This window comes from Silurus aristotelis (assembly GCF_946808225.1).
Source record: "Silurus aristotelis genome assembly, chromosome: 28".
In the NCBI taxonomy this organism is placed as follows: domain Eukaryota; kingdom Metazoa; phylum Chordata; class Actinopteri; order Siluriformes; family Siluridae; genus Silurus; species Silurus aristotelis.
In genome coordinates, this window is record NC_139601.1 from 1,030,246 (window position 1) to 1,049,439 (window position 19,194).

General features: G+C 34.7%; 1 protein-coding gene across 1 annotated transcript in view; it reads right to left on the minus strand.

Annotated features, from left to right (window-relative positions):
• Positions 1-538: 538 nt before the first annotated feature.
• Positions 539-19,194, minus strand: part of LOC310722266 (uncharacterized protein) — a gene marked incomplete at its 5' end in the record, with an annotated part of 30,895 nt that continues 12,239 nt past the window's right edge. Inside the window, 24 exons of the mRNA XM_083534617.1 lie at positions 539-1,068; positions 1,155-1,230; positions 1,386-1,534; positions 2,384-2,552; positions 4,445-4,546; positions 4,622-4,702; positions 6,039-6,131; positions 6,965-7,036; positions 7,391-7,587; positions 7,675-7,802; positions 8,024-8,203; positions 8,294-8,475; positions 8,922-9,032; positions 9,266-9,434; positions 9,890-10,006; positions 10,103-10,225; positions 10,398-10,514; positions 10,895-11,057; positions 11,233-11,337; positions 11,579-11,742; positions 13,163-13,330; positions 18,001-18,097; positions 18,683-18,793; positions 18,912-18,987. Of these exons, the coding sequence (XP_083390743.1) occupies positions 954-1,068; positions 1,155-1,230; positions 1,386-1,534; positions 2,384-2,552; positions 4,445-4,546; positions 4,622-4,702; positions 6,039-6,131; positions 6,965-7,036; positions 7,391-7,587; positions 7,675-7,802; positions 8,024-8,203; positions 8,294-8,475; positions 8,922-9,032; positions 9,266-9,434; positions 9,890-10,006; positions 10,103-10,225; positions 10,398-10,514; positions 10,895-11,057; positions 11,233-11,337; positions 11,579-11,742; positions 13,163-13,330; positions 18,001-18,097; positions 18,683-18,793; positions 18,912-18,987 (3,065 nt within the window). The 3' untranslated portion in view covers positions 539-953. The remainder of the gene's footprint in view (positions 1,069-1,154; positions 1,231-1,385; positions 1,535-2,383; positions 2,553-4,444; positions 4,547-4,621; positions 4,703-6,038; positions 6,132-6,964; positions 7,037-7,390; positions 7,588-7,674; positions 7,803-8,023; positions 8,204-8,293; positions 8,476-8,921; positions 9,033-9,265; positions 9,435-9,889; positions 10,007-10,102; positions 10,226-10,397; positions 10,515-10,894; positions 11,058-11,232; positions 11,338-11,578; positions 11,743-13,162; positions 13,331-18,000; positions 18,098-18,682; positions 18,794-18,911; positions 18,988-19,194) is intronic.

Sequence of the window (19,194 nt, forward strand, 5' to 3'; positions counted from 1 at the left end):
CAAATTCTCAAATTGCCTGCAACAGTTATAACAGCGAGGACAAGCAAAAGTGCTGTTGCTGCATTTTAACGGAAGCATCAGTGAACTGGACCACATGACTGTCACCATTTTCTCAGGAATTTTTCAGGAAGGTTGTTTCATTTCACTGTGTACTGCATCAGCTATATATGGTTGAAATGACAATAAAAGCTTCTTGACTCTCTCTCTCTTAACTCTTGACAAATGCACACAACAGTTACTTTGCTTCTTTCTTATTTTGCTTTCCACCGTAAGTGTTTTCTCTTGAATCATATAATCCATTGAATTTGCACGCCACGTAATCAACCCTGTTAACCAAATTGTGCTTCAAATAGTGTGTGGTGCAGCAGGTGGTTGCATTTGGAAATGCTGCTATATTATAATCTACACATGAAAGGAAAACTTTTGTTTAGAGAATTTATTTTCCTTTTTTTTTTTCTTGAACTTATTCATCTATTATGCAAATACATGCTATGCCAAGTTGCTCACCTTGTGTTATTAATACAACCAAAATAAAGGATTTACAGCCAAATTTACATTTTAATGTATTTAAACTACATTCTACAGATTTCAGTTGCATAAGGAACTTTAAGTATATCATTTTGTTGCATACTTTTTGAATTCCAAAGAATAACTAGCTTTGCCTGGTACTGCTCAACCTTGTATTACAGGTCAGGCAGCATGCTCTTAGACGTTAGCCAGCACTACCGCTTTTCTCCTTTTCACAAACATGGAATGTAGATAACACCAGTCAGACTACATTCATCTTCCTGTCTCAGATTCACGTGTTCAGATTTAATGTATAATGATCATGAAGTACATGTAATTTTCATTTTATTCCATTTCCATTTGATTCATTTCTAAAGGTCTGATTTCAACAGCGAGTCCTTAACATCTGCATTTTAATACAGAAAAGGGAATTAGAGTTATTTCTGTCAGAGCTGTGAGATAGTGAAGTCAGAAAGCTCCCCCTGCAGGGCAGACTGGAATGGCACGAGCCAACATTGCACAGAAGGAGCTTCTGGGAGTCTGTAGTCGATGGCAGAGGTCCTGTAACAGCACACATGCCCCTTAGCTTTAGCAATGTCAGTAAAGCAGTACTACAAAAATATAGAATTACACATTTATATACTTACAGTTGTGCAAGCACTTCCTGATCCATGATTTTAACCTTTGAGTCTGGTAACTCGGTGTACTGAAGATCAGTTTTTCCTTGCATATTAAATAGAAAATATTAATTTGCCATCGGAATTTTATTTCGTGACTAGTGGTGCAGAATTATATAAAATTATTTTAATTCAACATCAAAGCTGGATTATTCATACCATTCTAACAATGATATTTTAGATTAGCTTTAATTTGCTTACCCAGAATGCCTTGAGTGTTAGCATCCTTTGGCAGTTGACGAACAGAAGGCCACAGGAAAACCTCGTTGCCTTTTTTGTGTAGGAGCAAAACAACACGTACAGATCCCATGGTGATGTCCAGTACTTTGTCTCTCAGAAATATTGACATACTGTGGAAAGTTCAACACATTCAGTTTTTTCTACTATACAGTGTGCACACTTGGTGCACTCAAATGTTGCTTTAATATCTTCACTCTTGTAATATAAAAACTATTTTTTAATACAATGAAAGCCTGTGTTGTATCCAGTTTAGGGTGGAAATAATTTATCGCGTAATTCATATACATAAAAGGCAAATTATTTGCCTCGAAGCTTCATTTAGTCCATTTCTCTCCACACGGAGAACTATGTTTCTCCATGGACCATTATTACTGATGCACCACCTGCTTAACTCTGGACCACTTTGGGGTCTCATTTATAAACGTGGCGTACGGACAAAACGGGGCTGGAAAAGTTCAATTTTCACGCAAAGGTTACAGGTGCGCACTTTCTCCCGCCAAGTTTGTTTTTTTATAACTCACATCCTTGCCGTGGAAAGTGGCGTGCACACATTTTTCCCTTCGGTTTGTCCGCATGCCACATGTATAAATGAGACCCCTGGACAGGTAAACAAAGAAGAATGAAAAATTGAGAAATGGAGAGAAACAGCGAGGAGAAGATTCGGGCCAAATAACAAGAAGTTTGGGATCATTTCAAACTAAAACATAAAGAAAACACCATACAGTGCTTTTACCATTTTTAAAGTAACTTAAATTGATTTTTATATTTTTTTACATTATGTTTTGGATTTCTTTTGTTCGTATATTTGCATTTGGGTAGTTATTGTAGCATAAATTTGCAGTAGCACTAAATTCATTGTAGCACTCTTATGTGCTCAGCTGTAGAAAGGATATAATTGCTTTGAACAAGTGCATCTGCCAAATAAAAAAAAATTGACATTGCTGTTATTACATTTTTACCTATCTAATTCAATACTGTTGTAACCTGATTGCCCCCAAACAAGCTTTATATTAAATTTTTCATCAGAGTAGACACTTTCATTAGTGCTTGTGAGAAGCTTTGCTGTTTTGTAATGGATAGCGATTAGCTGGAAGCCGTTTCCCGAGAGCTCAGCGTTCATAGAGATGTCTGGAAAGAGAAACAGAGAAAATAACTCAATGAACAACAATGGTAGAGCAATTGAGAAATTAAATATGCCTCTGCTTGTGCTGATATTTGTAAAAAAAAAAAAAAAAAATTATTAATATTAATGAAAAAATATCCAAAAGGTATAACTTATTAGCAAAGTGCAAGAAAATTTACAGTGGAAATAAAAATGTTTACAAATTTATAAAACTGCAGGTTTTTAAAATGTAACTGCATAAATATGTGCCAGACTTGTTACATATTTAATCAAATATTTAAACAGACAAGAAATCAGATAATTTAAATATTTAGATATTTGGAATATTTTAAAATACACAAAAAAAATACCAAAGCTTGACTGAATTAGCCTTAACACCCCCGTATGAAATAATACTTTATAGAAGTATTTTATCTTTATTACATCATCAGGAATTGGTCTCTCTTAATTTCACACATCTTTGGAGTTTTATTCCACTCTTCTTTGCAAAGCTCAAGTTCATTCAGATTGCGAGGGGATCTCCTGTGCACAGCTCTTTTGGGTCATTTCTTAGGTTTTCTATTAGACTGGTCTGAGGTCTGGGCCATTCTAGGACTGATGATCTTTTTCTGAAGTGATGTCTGTTGATTTTGATTTGTCCTTTGGTTCATTTTCATTCTGAAATGTGAGATTCCTATTTATTTTTATCTTTTTGACAGAGGACATAAGGTTTTGTGGTAAAAAATATCCTGGTATAAGGATCTATTCATTTTCCCATCTTGACAAGTGCTCCTGGTCCAGCTGAGAAGAAGCATTCCTGAAGCACAACCATGCCCCCATCATGCTTCACTGTCAGTATGGTGTTCCTTGGATGATACTCTCTATAGGCTTTGCTCCAAACATACCTTTTTAAAATTATGGCCAGAAATTTCAACCTAATTTTCCGGCATGCTGTGGGGTGAACTGAATAAACCCTTTGTTATAATTTAGATAGGGATTGTATATTCTTTGCTAGAAAATGTCTTCCATCTTGCCACCCTACCCCACAGCCCAGACTTGTGTAGAATACCGGAGAGGTTAATCACAGGCAAAGAGTGACCAGTACATGCCAGAAATCCCTGTACTTCCTTATTTGTTGCTTTTGGCCTCTTGTTCCCTCCCTGATGAGTTTTGTTGTGTTGCCAGATTCTCTCCACTTATTAATCTCATGGTACATTCAGTGTCTTTAATATTCTTTAATATCCTGCTCCTGATTAGTACCTTTCAACTTTGTTTTGCAGTTTCTCTTTTTGGAAATATTTTGTGGCCCATGGTGCTTTGTAGAATGCAACCCCAAATGTTTAGGAAATCCTACAGCAACAGCTGCCTTATCTGGTTTGAATCAGAATGACTTTAATTGATTTGTGTATGCTATTTTACCCACATGCCTGAGGTCCATTATGAAATGGCGTGCAAACTTACTCAGGGCATTGTAGAGTTTTTTAATATTCATTTTTTTTCTGTTCCCATTGATTAAATAAAATGTTTCTCTAGATCTTTTTAGACAATCACATTAAAGATGAACAATTAGAAGTCTGACATTTGAAGATCTATCATATTTTAACACGTTTTTTTTTTTTTTGTGTGTCTGTATTTTGAAAACCTGCATTTTCACAAGGCTGTGTACACTTTTTTATCCACTGTAGTTTAGTGTAATATTTCAAATTAATGTTCATAAAATATCTACTGTATATTTTATAATCCAAATTGTTATTCAACTACCTACACTGCACTTTTATGTGTTGAACATTTTCTTTTTATCTGTCTTGAGTTTTATGACAAATGACAAATTAACTATTTCTACTCAGAATGTGTACTTGTTTCAAAATGTACGTACAAAAGGGTCTTGAGATTATTACAATTAAAAGTGTTTCCTTACTTGATGATGAGTGCAAAAGGAGGCGGAGTTTATGATGGCCCATGGGAACATCATAACAGATAGCTTTCGGCTGTGCAGAGATCAAGAATCTCGTTTGATGCCCTGCCGGAAAAAGAATAATGAAGTACTTCACTGAATAATAAATGTACTAGAGGGCTGTATAAGATGTAATTGTACCTGGATGGGGAGTGATGAGAATGTTTTTAGGTCTGTGTGGCTGTAAGGGTATGCGGAGGTGTTCTGTCAGGAAGTATTCTGCTATAAAACATAGAGTTAAATGTAGTACTATAAAATATTAACAGTTACTAGATAGAGAAAAGAAACTCAGTCCTAAAACACTGCTATTCAGAGAAAAATATTAAGCCTAAATAAACTCATGAGTAAGAAATGTAAACAAGTAACTCAAACGCGCAAACAAACAGCTGCTAAAATGATGCGTTCTAATAAAATGCACACAGTAAACAAGGCTCTTTCGGCCAGTATGGAGGGATTTAGCTGATATGAAAGGTTTAAAACATCAGGCCGATTTATTTTATAAAGCAAGAAAGAAGTGTATTTACTGAGGAAAAATACTTTTGGACAGAACAAATATTTTAAATATAAATATGGTGTACAATAATTTTTTTTTTAATGAATTTACTGAATAGATGAGTTTACGTCATAAACGTGACCTTCTGAAAAATGTTTAGGAATATGGCTTGTTTCTAAATAACCTCCAAATGTTTAATCACATCTCACATGATGAGTGGAATGTTGAAGCAGTGTATAGCATGAACCATGAGAATAATGAAGATTATGCTTATATTTACTAGAAGTGCAATGCATCACAATGCAAAAATAATGAATCACGGAGATCCCAGTCTGTACGTAATGATAAAAAATACATTTATGTAACTGATGTAGTTACATAAATGTTATTTATTATTACTATGTACATTATGTATTGTGCTACTTCTATGAGAGCTTGCAGATTTGCAGTATAGTATGGTTATAAAACCATGTACTTGAAAGTCGTGCTTTCGTGATTTGTTCTTTTCATGAGTCGTAATGTTTTATGCATCATTAATTCCCAGATATTTACGTCTGTGTATATAGTTAGATAAGTATTTGGTTTAAGGTTAAGTACTGTTTTTCGCCTGCCCTAATTGACTTCCTCTTTACTTCATGTAAATTATTTTAATAATTCATAAGCAGTTATTATGTACTTAAGAGAGAAAGTAATATTTATCTTGTCTGTCCTGTGTACAAATCTGTACAAATTAATGTTCTAGTCAATTTCAAGATCATAATGTCGTGCCCTTGAGGTCACATGATTCTTTCACTGTATTGCTCAACTCAAATCACCACCATTGGTGCACATTTCTGACTGGTTTGAGGAAAACCACATGGCCGTTAAAATTGCACTGGAACACAGGAAAAGGGTTAATCTTTTTCACACGCAGTTAATCGACTTCTGCATTGCCTCCAGCAAGACCATAGACTTAAAATAAACAAGTGAGAAATATTCGAGACTTATATTTTAAGTGATTTATGAAGTTATTGAAATAATAAATGCTCTCGAATGAAATAGAAAGTAAAGTAAGTTCATCCATACCACCAAAGTGATTTGGTGCTTCAACAGGTGCCATAGCAAGCAAATTGTGGATTCCGTGTAATAAGAAAGAGTGGGAGTCTGCGCTGCCACTCGCTTTGGAACACAGAAGCAACAAATCAGTTAATCCTTTTGGAGATCAGACACAATTTTTACAGCAATGCACAACAACTATTCAAATGGTAGGTCCAGTCGATTGTGGGTAGATTTCCTGGCTTACGTTCTGTCCGGTATGCAGTACATTCTTAGTTAAAATCCTATCAATATATCAAAGAAAAAAGCTATTTCATATAAACTTAGTATTTGTTTAATTGTTAGTAAATTTCGGACCACTGAACGAAAGCTTAATATTTTAATATTTTATTTTAGGCTTGAGCTATTTATTTTGTTTAGGAATTAATTTCACCAGCCTCTTATGTTTCATTTTTTTCTAACCTTTGATCACAACCTTTATTTGTATTCTTTATTGTATTTAATTTTTTTACTTTGTTCTTTAGCAAATTAATACAGTATAAACAAATACATTTCACAAGTTCTAATTGTATCAGCATCTAAACTGGTTTTATCCAGTGATCTTAAGTGGGATATGCTTAAGCTGTTTGAGAGAAATTATTCAAGTGCTCAAGTGCTCCCAAGAAAGAGTAAAGTTTATCCTGAGTTTTCAAATATACAGTGTGAATTTCAATGCATATGAAAACAAACCAATTAAAAATGAATTACCACATGGACAGTTTGCAAGGATTTTTACAGTTTAAGTATTTATCCCAAAACTAGATTGTGATTATTTACACATTTTAAATCAGTTGTTGGAACTTTGATCCAATTTACCTTTCAATTTATCCACATTAGAGCATCAACAATCTGCACTATTCTTCTCCTCACAAATGATTCGGAAGTGGCATGCATATCATTTCTTCAACTTTTCTTACATGATATAATTCGTCCTTCAACCTTTGATTCCTGGAGTCTTTTGTGCATCTTTTGAAACCCACTCCTGGCACCTTGAATGGTCCATAGAAAGATTAAAAATGTATTTGTATTGGAAAAGATGCACATTCTCTTTCATTTTTGTTCTATTTTCCTCCAGACATTTGATGTTCCATGGATGGTAAAAATCTACAGTCTGCTTAATTACGGGTCTGTTACATTTTTACATGCATTTTAATTCATTCCAATGCCACACAAACTGTTACTAGTTGATCTCTAACTTGATGACTTGAACAAATAAATACATTGTAACCTAAGGATTATGGCCTTTGTTTGCTGCAGATATCTAGATGTTTCCTGTTAACTTATACTAAAATATAAGGAAAATTGTCTTGTGTGCAATATCCCCCTTTTTTTTTTTTTTTTACCCAAGTCAGTCATTTGGGCTGATATTCTTTGTATTTTTGGCTTTTCCCCTTCTTTGGGTTTGTGGGCGACGTGTATCTCCTCTTCCTGTGGCTTAGTGACCACCATGGATGTGAGTGGAGTCACAAATTCATATTTCAGAGAGAGATCCAGAGCGTTTTTCTTAGCTGCTTCTTTCTCATCTCCTTTAAGTGTCATTCTAATACAAATATAAATGTGAACATCACAACATGCTGTAAAGTCTGAATGTTATTTACGTAAAGCATTAAACAGGAAAAACACTCACTCTTTCTCCAGGAGCTGTTTCACTGTAAGATAAGCCCACAGTCTCTGGATGAAGTTTTCATGTTGTGGTAAAACATCAATGACATCTTTTATTGAAACCGAGTCCTGATATGTTACGTTCGTATCTTTCTGCAAATAATAATACAAGTGAAAGGTACAGAAGTGTGGCAGTACAAACCCCTAACGATTTCCTTCTCTGTTTAGGCTGCTGATCTTTTTATACAGATAATGCTTTAGTTTACCTTCGGTACACAACGAAGCCGAACTTTTCTTTCACTCGAAGTAAATTTGACAAGCAGCTAAGGAACTGGACATGAAGAACAGAACTGTAAGAGCAGTAATGATCTTACTGAGATTGCGATGACCTCTGTTTGTAAAGTCTCCAGGTTGTTGTCTGTGATTTGTCCAGCAACCACAATCTCTGAGCCATTATAAAACTGCTTAAAAGTGGTCTGGGTGAGATTTGCTGCTCCGATGTAGTTCAGTTGGACATCAGTTAAAAGTGGAGTGGCCACTTCCTCATAGAAACCCTAAGCATTGATAGTGAAATTCTGTTGAATATTTGGCAATCAGTGTGTAAAAAGAATAAACTTGAAATTGACTAGCGCTCGGTATCCCACCTGTAGCTGGAGGTCAGCGTCAGAGTCCTCATAGATCCTGCGAGCAACTCCATCATTCTCCAGAGCCATTTCTTTCAGGAAATCAAAGTTGACATCAAATCCAAACCCCAGGCAGTAAAGAGGAAATTTACCACCAATAGCCTCTTTGGCATTGCTCCGAATTTTCCTTGTGTTTGTTTCACCTGTAAGACACTATTGTTAGAACTGACTACAAATGGGACCAAATACAGTCGTATTTTCGTTTTGAAAACATAATTAGTGATTTTTGGCTTTGGGAAATATTACACACCATAACCTTACAAGCAATCAGATAATAACTATAACATTGCACTGTAATTCTTTAAAGGAATTATATAATTGATGAATATTATTTGGATTCAAAGGTTAAGCCGATTAATTTAATGAAAAAGTGTGGGTGGAGGATTTGATTAGATTTCACACTTGTTCGGTTTTAAACTTAATATAAAATATTTACTAATCTGTCTAACCAATTTTGTAATCAGGCAAATGTTTTCATATTTATTGACTTATTTATTGAAATGCTAATAAAGCAGATTTCGAACACATTTCATTTATAACTGAGGACGTAGTTCTGACATGACTACATGGTGTGGGTGTGTATTTGTGCCTGAAGTGGGGTCTCCATCAGTCAGCAGGATGAGAATGGAGGCAGAACCCTGCCGTGGGTGGCTTGAGATCATTTCCACCCCATTTTGCATGGCCTGATTGATGTTTGTGCCTAAGGAAGTGAAGATAGCAAATTATTCGTTTAAACGTTTGCATCGATTTACTGATTCTAATTAAGTAGCTAGTCTTAACACAGTCAGGCAAAATAACAAATACCAGTTGCATTTGTAGCAAATCATAGAGGCACCCAGACTTTATCCCTGTGAGCCACTATGAAAGATTGTTTTTGACCCCATTGTGGTTCACCTTGACTCAAATTCTGTTTGAAGTTTTACACCTATTTACCTCCTCTTGCTACCATTGTATTCACAAAATCCTTTGCCTCTTGCAGATTTTTCTTTGTTGCTTGGAGAAGTTCAGGTTTCCAGTCGTGTACAGAACTGTCAAAGGTGCTCAGTCCAAAGTAATCATCTTCAGACAGATCTTGCAAAATCTTCAGCATTGCCATGCGAGTCTAATTAAAACAAACAAGAAAAAACAATCAATCCACAAACACGCAATATAGATGATGTGCGACAAGACATGCGTAGGACAATACTACAAAGAGCATTCAATTGTAATAAGCTAAATAAAGTTATGACATGGTTTGACAAATTATTTTTTGCTGTGCGTATGTGTTTATTAAATATTGAATATTGTATAAATGTGTTTCCTGTAATAATAGATTTTTGGAGAAAGTTGATGCCTGACAAAATAATTTTCATAAAGATTTGCTTAATAAAGCTGATGTCATGAAATAAAAATGTATTAAAAATGTGTATTAAAGATGTGGTTGCCAACACTTATATATTATAGCTAGTTTGGCTTATATTAGCACAACATGACACTGAATAACACATTATTATTATTATTATTATTATTATTATTAATGACATTATGGATCATACGTTGCAAGCAATTTCTGTTTACCTGGTGAATTTTAGTGCCACGCATAGATCCGCTACGGTCAATAAGAAAGACCACATTTTTGGGGATTTGCTGGGTATCTGTGGGTGCAAAGTAGTGAACGAAATACCCGTTCAATGCCTAGAAATGGGCAAAGTTAAAATGATCAGAGTAAATAAAGACTCAAGAAAAGAACAGAGTTTCTTATATCACTGTGAATTCTAAAGATTTTAGGACCTGCAGTTCTCCTTTCTGTTCTGATCTCTTCACATCGTACTCTATTAGCAAGTCTCCGTTCAGTCCGTTTTCTCCACAACACTGTGTTTGCTGTTCGCGAGTGGGGTAAAAGTTCACCCATGCCTGCAAGTACAGACAACAATTACTTGTTACGGTTATGTACACCGTCATTTTAACCTCTGTTAATATCTAATTAAGGTTAATAAGTAATTCAATTTAATCAGAAGTTCCAGACCAAATTTTGTAGTGCGAATTAGATCATCGCCAAAGCACAAATCTGAGATTTGATGTTCACCTCCTTGGTAGAGTCGGCCAGGGTACTGGTTACAGCACTGGAGAGCTCCTGAGTTTTCAAACTTCCTTTTACCTCCAGGAAGGAAATCTTTGGCTGCTCATTTATATAGACATCAATCTAGTGGAGAAATAGATTCATTTTCAGCCATAACAATTTAATCAGTAATTTGACAGTCATCTAAAAAAAACAAAAAAAACCCAGTTTTGCTTCAATATTTGATAAAATATGTTGAATCACAGGTACATCTGTATTTTAAATCTTTTAATTCCACTGTAAAGTTTGTCAAATTAAAATGTTTTAGTTATTTAATCATTTATAATGCATTACAAAATCAGCTGTAAACCCTAAAAAAGAGCCTGTACTCATTGTATGAATTTTTAAAAGCAATGAGTTGTTGTTTAAATTGTCATTGTTGAGTAATTTGTTGTAAATTTCACTGAAATGACATGATCGTAATTTGAATGTGGGGCAAGATGCAGATTCTTTTATTTCTTCACCTTGAAATCTGCCACAGGCTGCATCGGTTGAGCGTGGAGTCGTAACTCGTATTTACCAAGCCGTCGCTTTAGCAGCTCTTCATATGTGAGTTCAAAGGTCACCTTACTGAAAGCTGCTACTGTCACTGAGGTTTTAAACTCCTCCAGGGTTCTTCCTACTGAGCTGAAGCCCATAACAAGCATCATTAATTTTTATACTAGTTTTATAGTCATTAGAGTTGATCTAGGTTCATTAATTTTTGTTTATTTACTTTGCAATCTTTGAAATAGAAAATATAAATATTGTTAACAATTGGAATAATACAGCTGTGAAATTTAAGTGTAAATTTCAGTGGTACCTGACAATCCCGGCACTTTCTCCTCGAGATACAGCCTGACTGTACTGTTGCTCTGCTTCTTCTTTCTGTTTCACAATTCCATCATATGTCTTTCCCTCTATCATCCTGTAGAGATGTTATTAAACCTATTTTCATTGACATGATTTGCTATTATAATTAACCCACAATTCAGGATTAACTGCTCTCAAAAGATCTGCGGTATATAACTACTGTGTCCTTGTTGCATTATTCTGAGACATGGCCATTGTGTGCTGATTCTACAGTACATCTGTAATAGGTAATAAATCACTCTGAAAAATATTCTGTTTAGATTTATTTGTGTGTAAAAAATTTTTTTTCGACTTACATCTTGAATTTGCTGATGAAAGCATTTTTTGGTATCTTGACCTCAAAATGAACAACTTTGGACTCATTAAGTCGATTTGCCACACGACTTGTGATGACATTGATGGCATATCGGCTAGTTACTGTGGAGTTGATGTGAAAGCTGTAGATGTCAACATCTCGTTGCTGCATTAAGGAAAAAAAACAGGATTGTGCTCTTTGAAATGTCTGTTTACATGGATAAAAAATGAAACCTTAATTTTTTGTGTGTATGCATAACGACCAGGCGTAACATTGACATTATAACATTATGACGGGTGAAGTGAAGAACACTGATGATCTCTTCATCATGTCACCTGTTAGTGAGTGGATATATTTATTAGGCAGCAAGTGAACAATTGGACCTTGAAGTTCATGTGTTAGAAGCAGGAAAAATGGACAAGCGTTAGGATTTAAGCAAGTTTGACGAGGGCTAAATTGTGATGTCTAGACGTCTGGGTCAGAGCGTCTCCAAAACTGCAGCTTTTGTGGGATGTTCCTGGTCTGCAGTGGACAGTATATATCAAAAGTGCTCCAAGAAAGGAACAGTGGTGAACCGGCGACAGGGTAGTGGGCGGCTGAGGCTCAGTGATGCACACGAGGAGTGAAGGCTGGTTTGTGTGGTTCCGAACCAACAGACGAGCTCCTGTAGCTCAAACTACTGAAGAAGTTCATGCTGTTGATGCTCCATGGGTCACAACTGTTTTAGCAGCAAAAGGGGACCAACACATTATTAGGCAGGTGGTCATAATGTTATGCTGATCGGTGGTCAAAATGTTATGCCTGATCGGTGTACACACATTCGTATACAAGTGTGTTGGTTTTTCCTTTTGGGTACACACTCTGTCAATTCCAGTAACCTTTCCAAATCATTCAGAACAACAAACAGAAATAAAAGTGAACCTTCACCCCAAAGTTGCACAACTACTCACACATGATTTGTTTTTGTAGATTCTCATATTCTCAGATTTGTAATATTACTGAATAAACGCTGTTACACTATAAAATAAGTAGTGAGATTATATCAGACTGCAAGTAGCACAGATTTTAATCATATTTGATTAAATGTCATTTTTAAAGAACATTAATTTGATGCTAAAATGAACATAATGGACATAATGACAATAGTTTGCCAGATATTTTCAGTCATATTAAAAGTTTACATTTACTGCCATTTCAGAGATATTCAAAAGCAACTTGTAAAAAAATGTGATTGTTAAATAAAATGAATTTTCTTGAGCTTTAAATGGTATTTAATCACTTGTTAGTTTTACTAACCTCCTTCATGATTAACTATTTTGAGAGTTCTATGTGACTAATTTCTGGATGGTTATTCGAGAATTCATTTGCCTGTCAAACTTCTTTCTATGACTTTAATCACAGAAGTAACAATGACCTGTTAATATCTTTTTACATGTATATTTGACCTAGTTAAATCCAACACTTTACACCATAAATAAAATATTATTATGTAAATGCTTTGAATGAAATTTTTGTTATTTATTTTGCATCACTAAAGAATGACTGACACACACTGCCACCCAAGTAAATCTGCTTTTCTCCTTACCTTCTTGAAAGGTACTGAGGTGACGCAAAGAAATAAAGCTCCAAAAACTGTTAGTAGAATTGTGGCATGTGCCATGGTGACCCATACAGCTGTCTGGTCTAACAGATGCACATGAACTTTTAAACAAATCATGTGGAGACTGTTTGCCAAATACTCTGTCCTTCTGACCTTAGGATTGGATTCAAACAATGACATTACTGTTTACTTATCTTTACTTCAGATCTCACAGCTTTCTTATTTGTTTTGAGATGCTTCATTTTAAGGTGAAGTCGTTCTAACTGGCCTCAGAATTATGCTAAAGTTCCTTATTCAAAATTCACACACGTAAGAGAGCATTAGATGTGAATTTAGAGCAGTAATTTTACATGGCAGTTGTAAGATTCAAAAAACATAATTAAAACTCATTTCTCTATCACAGAGAATACATGACTATCACCAACAATATATATATATATATATATATATATATACAACCAGTATTCCTTTTTTCATTGGATATTTTCTGTGTTTTAACTATGGTTTAGAAAGTAACAGCCACATTTACATATTAAAATGTAACTGTGTGTGTGTACATGCTTGTATACTTATCTTTTTGGAAGTAAATCTAAATATTTGTACTTTATTTATCCGACATCTCTCTGTCTTTTCTCATTAATGCTTTCTCAATGCATTTAATTTTTTAACCATTGGAGAAAATTATTTGTTTTATCTAAATGAGCCTCATTCATTTATATTAAAGGCTCTTAAAACAGAATCTGCTAGATTTTAATATCAAAATCTTAAGATGTGTACAAAATTGTAGCAAATCATTAGTTGCCTTTTTTTGTTTTGTTTTGTTTTTGTGGGTAGGAGAAGACAAAATGAGAATTTTGAACAGGATTTGATGCATCTGCCTGCATCTATATTATTTATAGTTTAGTATTATTTTAACTTAAATTGCTTGTTTCTCTGGACTTTGAAACTACTGTTATACTAAATTGATGGAAACTATATGGAAATTAATTTCATGAGTTAATCTATTACATATTTAAATAAGTAAACATTTTGTCATAGGTTTTTGTTAGTATTGAACTTTCTTTTTATATTAAACACATTTATTGTGCAAATTGTTACATTAGTAGGTCACCTAAGTTTTACACATTTTGCAAACTACAGCTCCAAGCATTGTTTAACAGTGTGGCATAGTGTAGTGACAATTCAGCTGATATTATAAATAAATCAATATTTTCTTACAACGTGGGAGGTGGCAAAGGAAAGTCCAAATATTTGGTGTTTTTATGCTAATCATGTTTGGCTTTAGCGTGCTCCTTTGTTAATGATTACAATCATTATTGTTAACAGTACTTTGACTACTTCCATCTTCCTCATAACAAAGTGAAATGAATAATTACATTCTTCACATTTACCAAGTGAAAACATTTCTTACAGAGTATAAACAAAGTGTTATGCAAAGTATAACTTCTGCTTTTTTTTTTTCTTGATTGCACCTGCCCTCTGTGTTGTTGTTGTTGTATGCAGTTTAGTGAAGAACCCAGTGGAGGTTTTTTCTAGGTTATTTTTCAGTCTTTGTTAAACAGAGGCCAAGCAGCTACAGTTGGCTTTTGGTAAAAAGATATCAAGGATGTGGTCTGGCTGCTGGCCACTGTTTCAGAAACAGGATGTAGACAGTGTGATAGGAAAACAATACTGAGGACATATTACTTCAACAGATAACGAAAGCTCGGCTCCAATCATATTTTCAAATTTGATGACACCAGCACAGATCACACTGAAATGTTAGGCATGTTTTCCAGCCTTTTGAAGTTGTTTTTGAAGAAGTCTCTGTTCAATACTTCTGTGTATTGTGCTGCACCGGTGGGCATGGGCCAGTCAAAATGTAGTCGCTTAAAAATATACAGATTAAAAAACAGTATAAAGTTCCCTGAATAATTCACTTCTGCATTTGTGCACACTGATCACTGTAACAGGCTGAAAGAGCCAAAGAAATATGTTCTTTTTGGGTGTGATGTTGAAGATTTCTTTACAGTCAGAATATTTAAAGCCTATTCTGGTTGCCACATTCAACATTGTTTAGGCACGGATGAGGAGGAGTTACGACACCTTTTTTTTTTTTTTACATTCCACTCTTCTGTCCACATGGGGACGTTTTGTCCAGTGAAAAGTTTTCCTTGAAAAAAATTACTTTTTTCCTTGAAAAAAATTACTTTTGGTTTTGCTTGCAGAATATTTAGGTCATGTCATCTAAAGCCATAGCTCATTGTCTGATGAGAAGCTGCATGCTGAATAAAGATGCTCATGAGCTGTATTTTTCATGCTACGAAATACCCTTCTGCATTCAGACACACTGAAGTGCACAAGTCCTGTGGTGGTGTTGAGTGATGTCATGCAACACAAATGGGAGAATGCAAATAAAGTTTATTTACATAAAAGCAAACAAGTACATATTAAAATCTAAATTAAAAAAACGTAATACACTTGTGGGCTTGGTGATCACGAGACAACATAATCAAGGCAAACGCAAACATGAACAACCAAGATGAGATCAAAAACCAGACTATAGTAATACAGGACAGATGGTTTAGTGAAAGCAGATGCAAAATGATGAAATTTGCGTTAATAAAGTGTTTATTTTCAGAGGAAATGTTCTGCTAGTAAATTTTTTATCAAAGGGTTTTAATGTTCGGAATCAATGTGAGAAAGTGGCAGAAATATCAGAGCTTTCATTATTTGATGAATGATGTCTCATCTTTGTCTCATAATTCTTAGACAAATTATCCATCTTGGGAATTGTGGTTGTTTAGCAAAGATCCAACACCTGACTGAGAATAAGCATGGATCTTCATAATGATGGCAGAAAGTGCTTTCTGCAGGACAGGGTAGATGGTAGAAGCCAAGATTAAGTCTGTAGTCAATTGCAGAGCTCCTGTCAGGATACACAAGCACATCATTTCAAGATTATCCTAAATGTGTTCCTAAATGAATGTTGAATGAAGGTTTCCATTATTAATACTAAAGGATAGTTCAGATCTGGCTGCATCATTTGACGGCCTCATTCTGTTCCTTCAGTACATTAAATGTATAGTTTTCTTCCCTCACACTGTTTTATAGAAATTTTCATAGAAATCTTTTAAGTACACATTCTGTGCATGCTCATTACTGTAATTATAAACTTTTTCATATTTATTGTTGCCAAATTGCTTCATAACTGCTAGTGTGTGTGTGTGTGTGTGTGTGTGTGTGTGTGTGTGTGTGTGTGTGTGTGTGTGTGTAACTACTATTCATTTACATATTGAATTTGCTGATAAGCATTTATTAGTCCCTTGGTCTTGATCATGTTTCCCCAACATCTAATGTTTTACATATTTTTCAGTAAGATCAGTGTGTACCTTATAGTTATTAGAACATTGTTTATATTAGGCTTTTTTAAAATCAACACTGTCCATTTCAGTTCTGTCCAAAACAACACAAACAGGAGAGCTCAAACAAACCTGTCAGTGGACCTTCACCCCGAAGTTGTTCAGCTAGTTGTACATTAATATTAGGAAAATTTAGAAGCTTATACATAAAAGCTTCTGTCACGAGAAAAAAAAAAAAAAATAATAATAATAATTGCCTGTTTCAGCACATTTGGCAATAAAAACCCTTTCTGAGTATGATTCTGAAAACAACACAACATAGTTTACTTAGTATTTTTACAAACGTACATTTTTAAAGGTCTTTAACCTTTTGAAAGTAATTTGTATTTATAGCCATCTGTGATCTGATTCTAAATCATGTAAATATAAAAACAAAAAAGGCTTAAGAAGAATAAAACATAATAGCTAATTAAGCTATTAAATAATAACTAAAGCTTCACTAAAGCCACAACAAGCCACTGAAATCCACACATTGGAGCTTCTGGTAATGATGCAGTGAAATGCACCTGGTGAAATGATTTATTGGAGCACCATTGGAGAGCTTTGAAAAACAAGCTACTTAAAAATACCCTTTTGTCCTTGTCACATTTCTGGCATATTCTTGCACATATAATCTCTCTCCTCACCTTCTTGACCTTTTGTTGTGTTTATGATTTTTCTCAATTATTTTGGGGCTTTTGACAGATGCTTGTTTTATGACTAAATCCTTTGTGCTGGGTTTTGGCACAGTCATATAAAGGTCTTTGTTTTGAGGAGTTAAGATTCCAATGAATTATTGCTGATTTGTTGTTTACTGTGACCGGCATGCTCCCAGGCATGGACATACACTCGCGTCATTTTGAAATATTCAACACAGCACTTCCCATTTTAAATCTTATAGGGCCTATGGCCTCATTTGGGTATTTCTTCTTTCCATTAATGAACTTTATTAAAAAAGTTCCATCTGCAAAGTCACAGGTTGACCACTCATTGACATTCGATTTCCTTTATTCCTCTAAAAACAGACGTTCTCTTATACTCAATGCATCCTGGACAGTAGTGCTGTACTTTTTTTTATCACCCAATGAATTCAAATGCTTTTCCCATCTGCACTTATCTGGAGATTATTTCTTCATGCATACATTTCATCATATGCTGCTGTTTCTATTTTTTTTCATTTGACTGACATTGAAAGGTTTTACACTGTATGAAGTACATGTCATGTAGCTGTTACGTTTTTAACTATGAACGTGGATATAAAAACATTTTATGGTACTTAAATATACATCAATTATGTAATCATGTTTGCAAAGTTCATGTAAACATATGGAACTTTGCAGTGTTCTATGTAATTGTATTGCATTTGGACTGGGTGGAGATTTATCAGTGAGCCATCTTTATCTAAAAAATGTGATCCAGAACAGAACTCTACATCTGTGAGACTGTGGAGTCAGACAGCTCCCCCTGCAGGGCATACTTAAATGGTACAAGCCTATATTCCAAAGTAGGAGCTGCAGAAATTCTGTAGGCAATGGCAGAGCTAATATAATGAAACAGAAACATGTCTGTTTAAGAGCATTCTTCAAGCTGTAACAAATGATATATGATGCATAACAATTGTGCTGTTTATTAACCAGGATGCTTCAATCTTCTTGATTTTGAGATTCTGGGATTTCCTCATAATGAAGATCGGTTTTTCCTTGAATGTCAGTTACAAAGTCATGAAATTCTTTCAGTAATGTGAGTGTTGCTACTCATTTCTTGTACTTGAAAAAAAACAAAAAACTTTAAATTTGGAAAGTAATAGCTGGAGCTTAAGCTGAAATTACATGGGTGAACTTTTTATGCACCCTTTTATGTTAAGAAATATATTTGTGACAAATGGTGACGTGTTCAATACTTGTTTTACCTGCTGTGTGTGTGTGTGTGTGTGTGTGTGTGTGTGTGTGTGTATATATATATGTTTGTGTTAATACATGTCCTGCCACTGATGTAAATCTTTCTTTCAGCATGACTTAGCACTCACTAAGCCCTGGAATCATTATTCATTTTCCCAACAATAAAATAAAGCAATAAGACAGTGTTTAGGGGAAAAATAGGTTTATATAGTTTTCCACAATCCTACAGTTTTGAGACAGTGAAGTCGGCAAGCTCCCCCTGCAGGGCAGACAGTAATGGTACAAGCCAACAATCCACACTAGGTGCTGCAGGAAATCTGTAGTCAATGGCAGAGCTCCTATACAGAATGATGAAAAGCAAGCATGGCATATAATAAATGAAATTATATCACATTAAGAGCATTCATAAAGGTTACAAATAATACATGATTGATAAAATTTGTTTGGTTTCCTTACTGGGATGCCTCAACTTCCAGATCCTTTATTTTGATCTTTGAGCCTGGTAACTCTTCATACTCAAGATCAGCTTTTCCTGAATGATCAAATATAAAATCTTAAGTAATTTATAGCTTCTGCTTGACAAGTAGTTTTTGTAAGTACAAGGTGGTAGCAAAAAGTATTGAGACCAGTTTTGTAGCTGATGGCAGCACCGACCTTCATGAGTCAGTGTGCCAAAAAACATTGTCCTGTGTACATCAGGAGCTGTGCAACTGGTGCTATTCTGACCAGAATGCCAGAA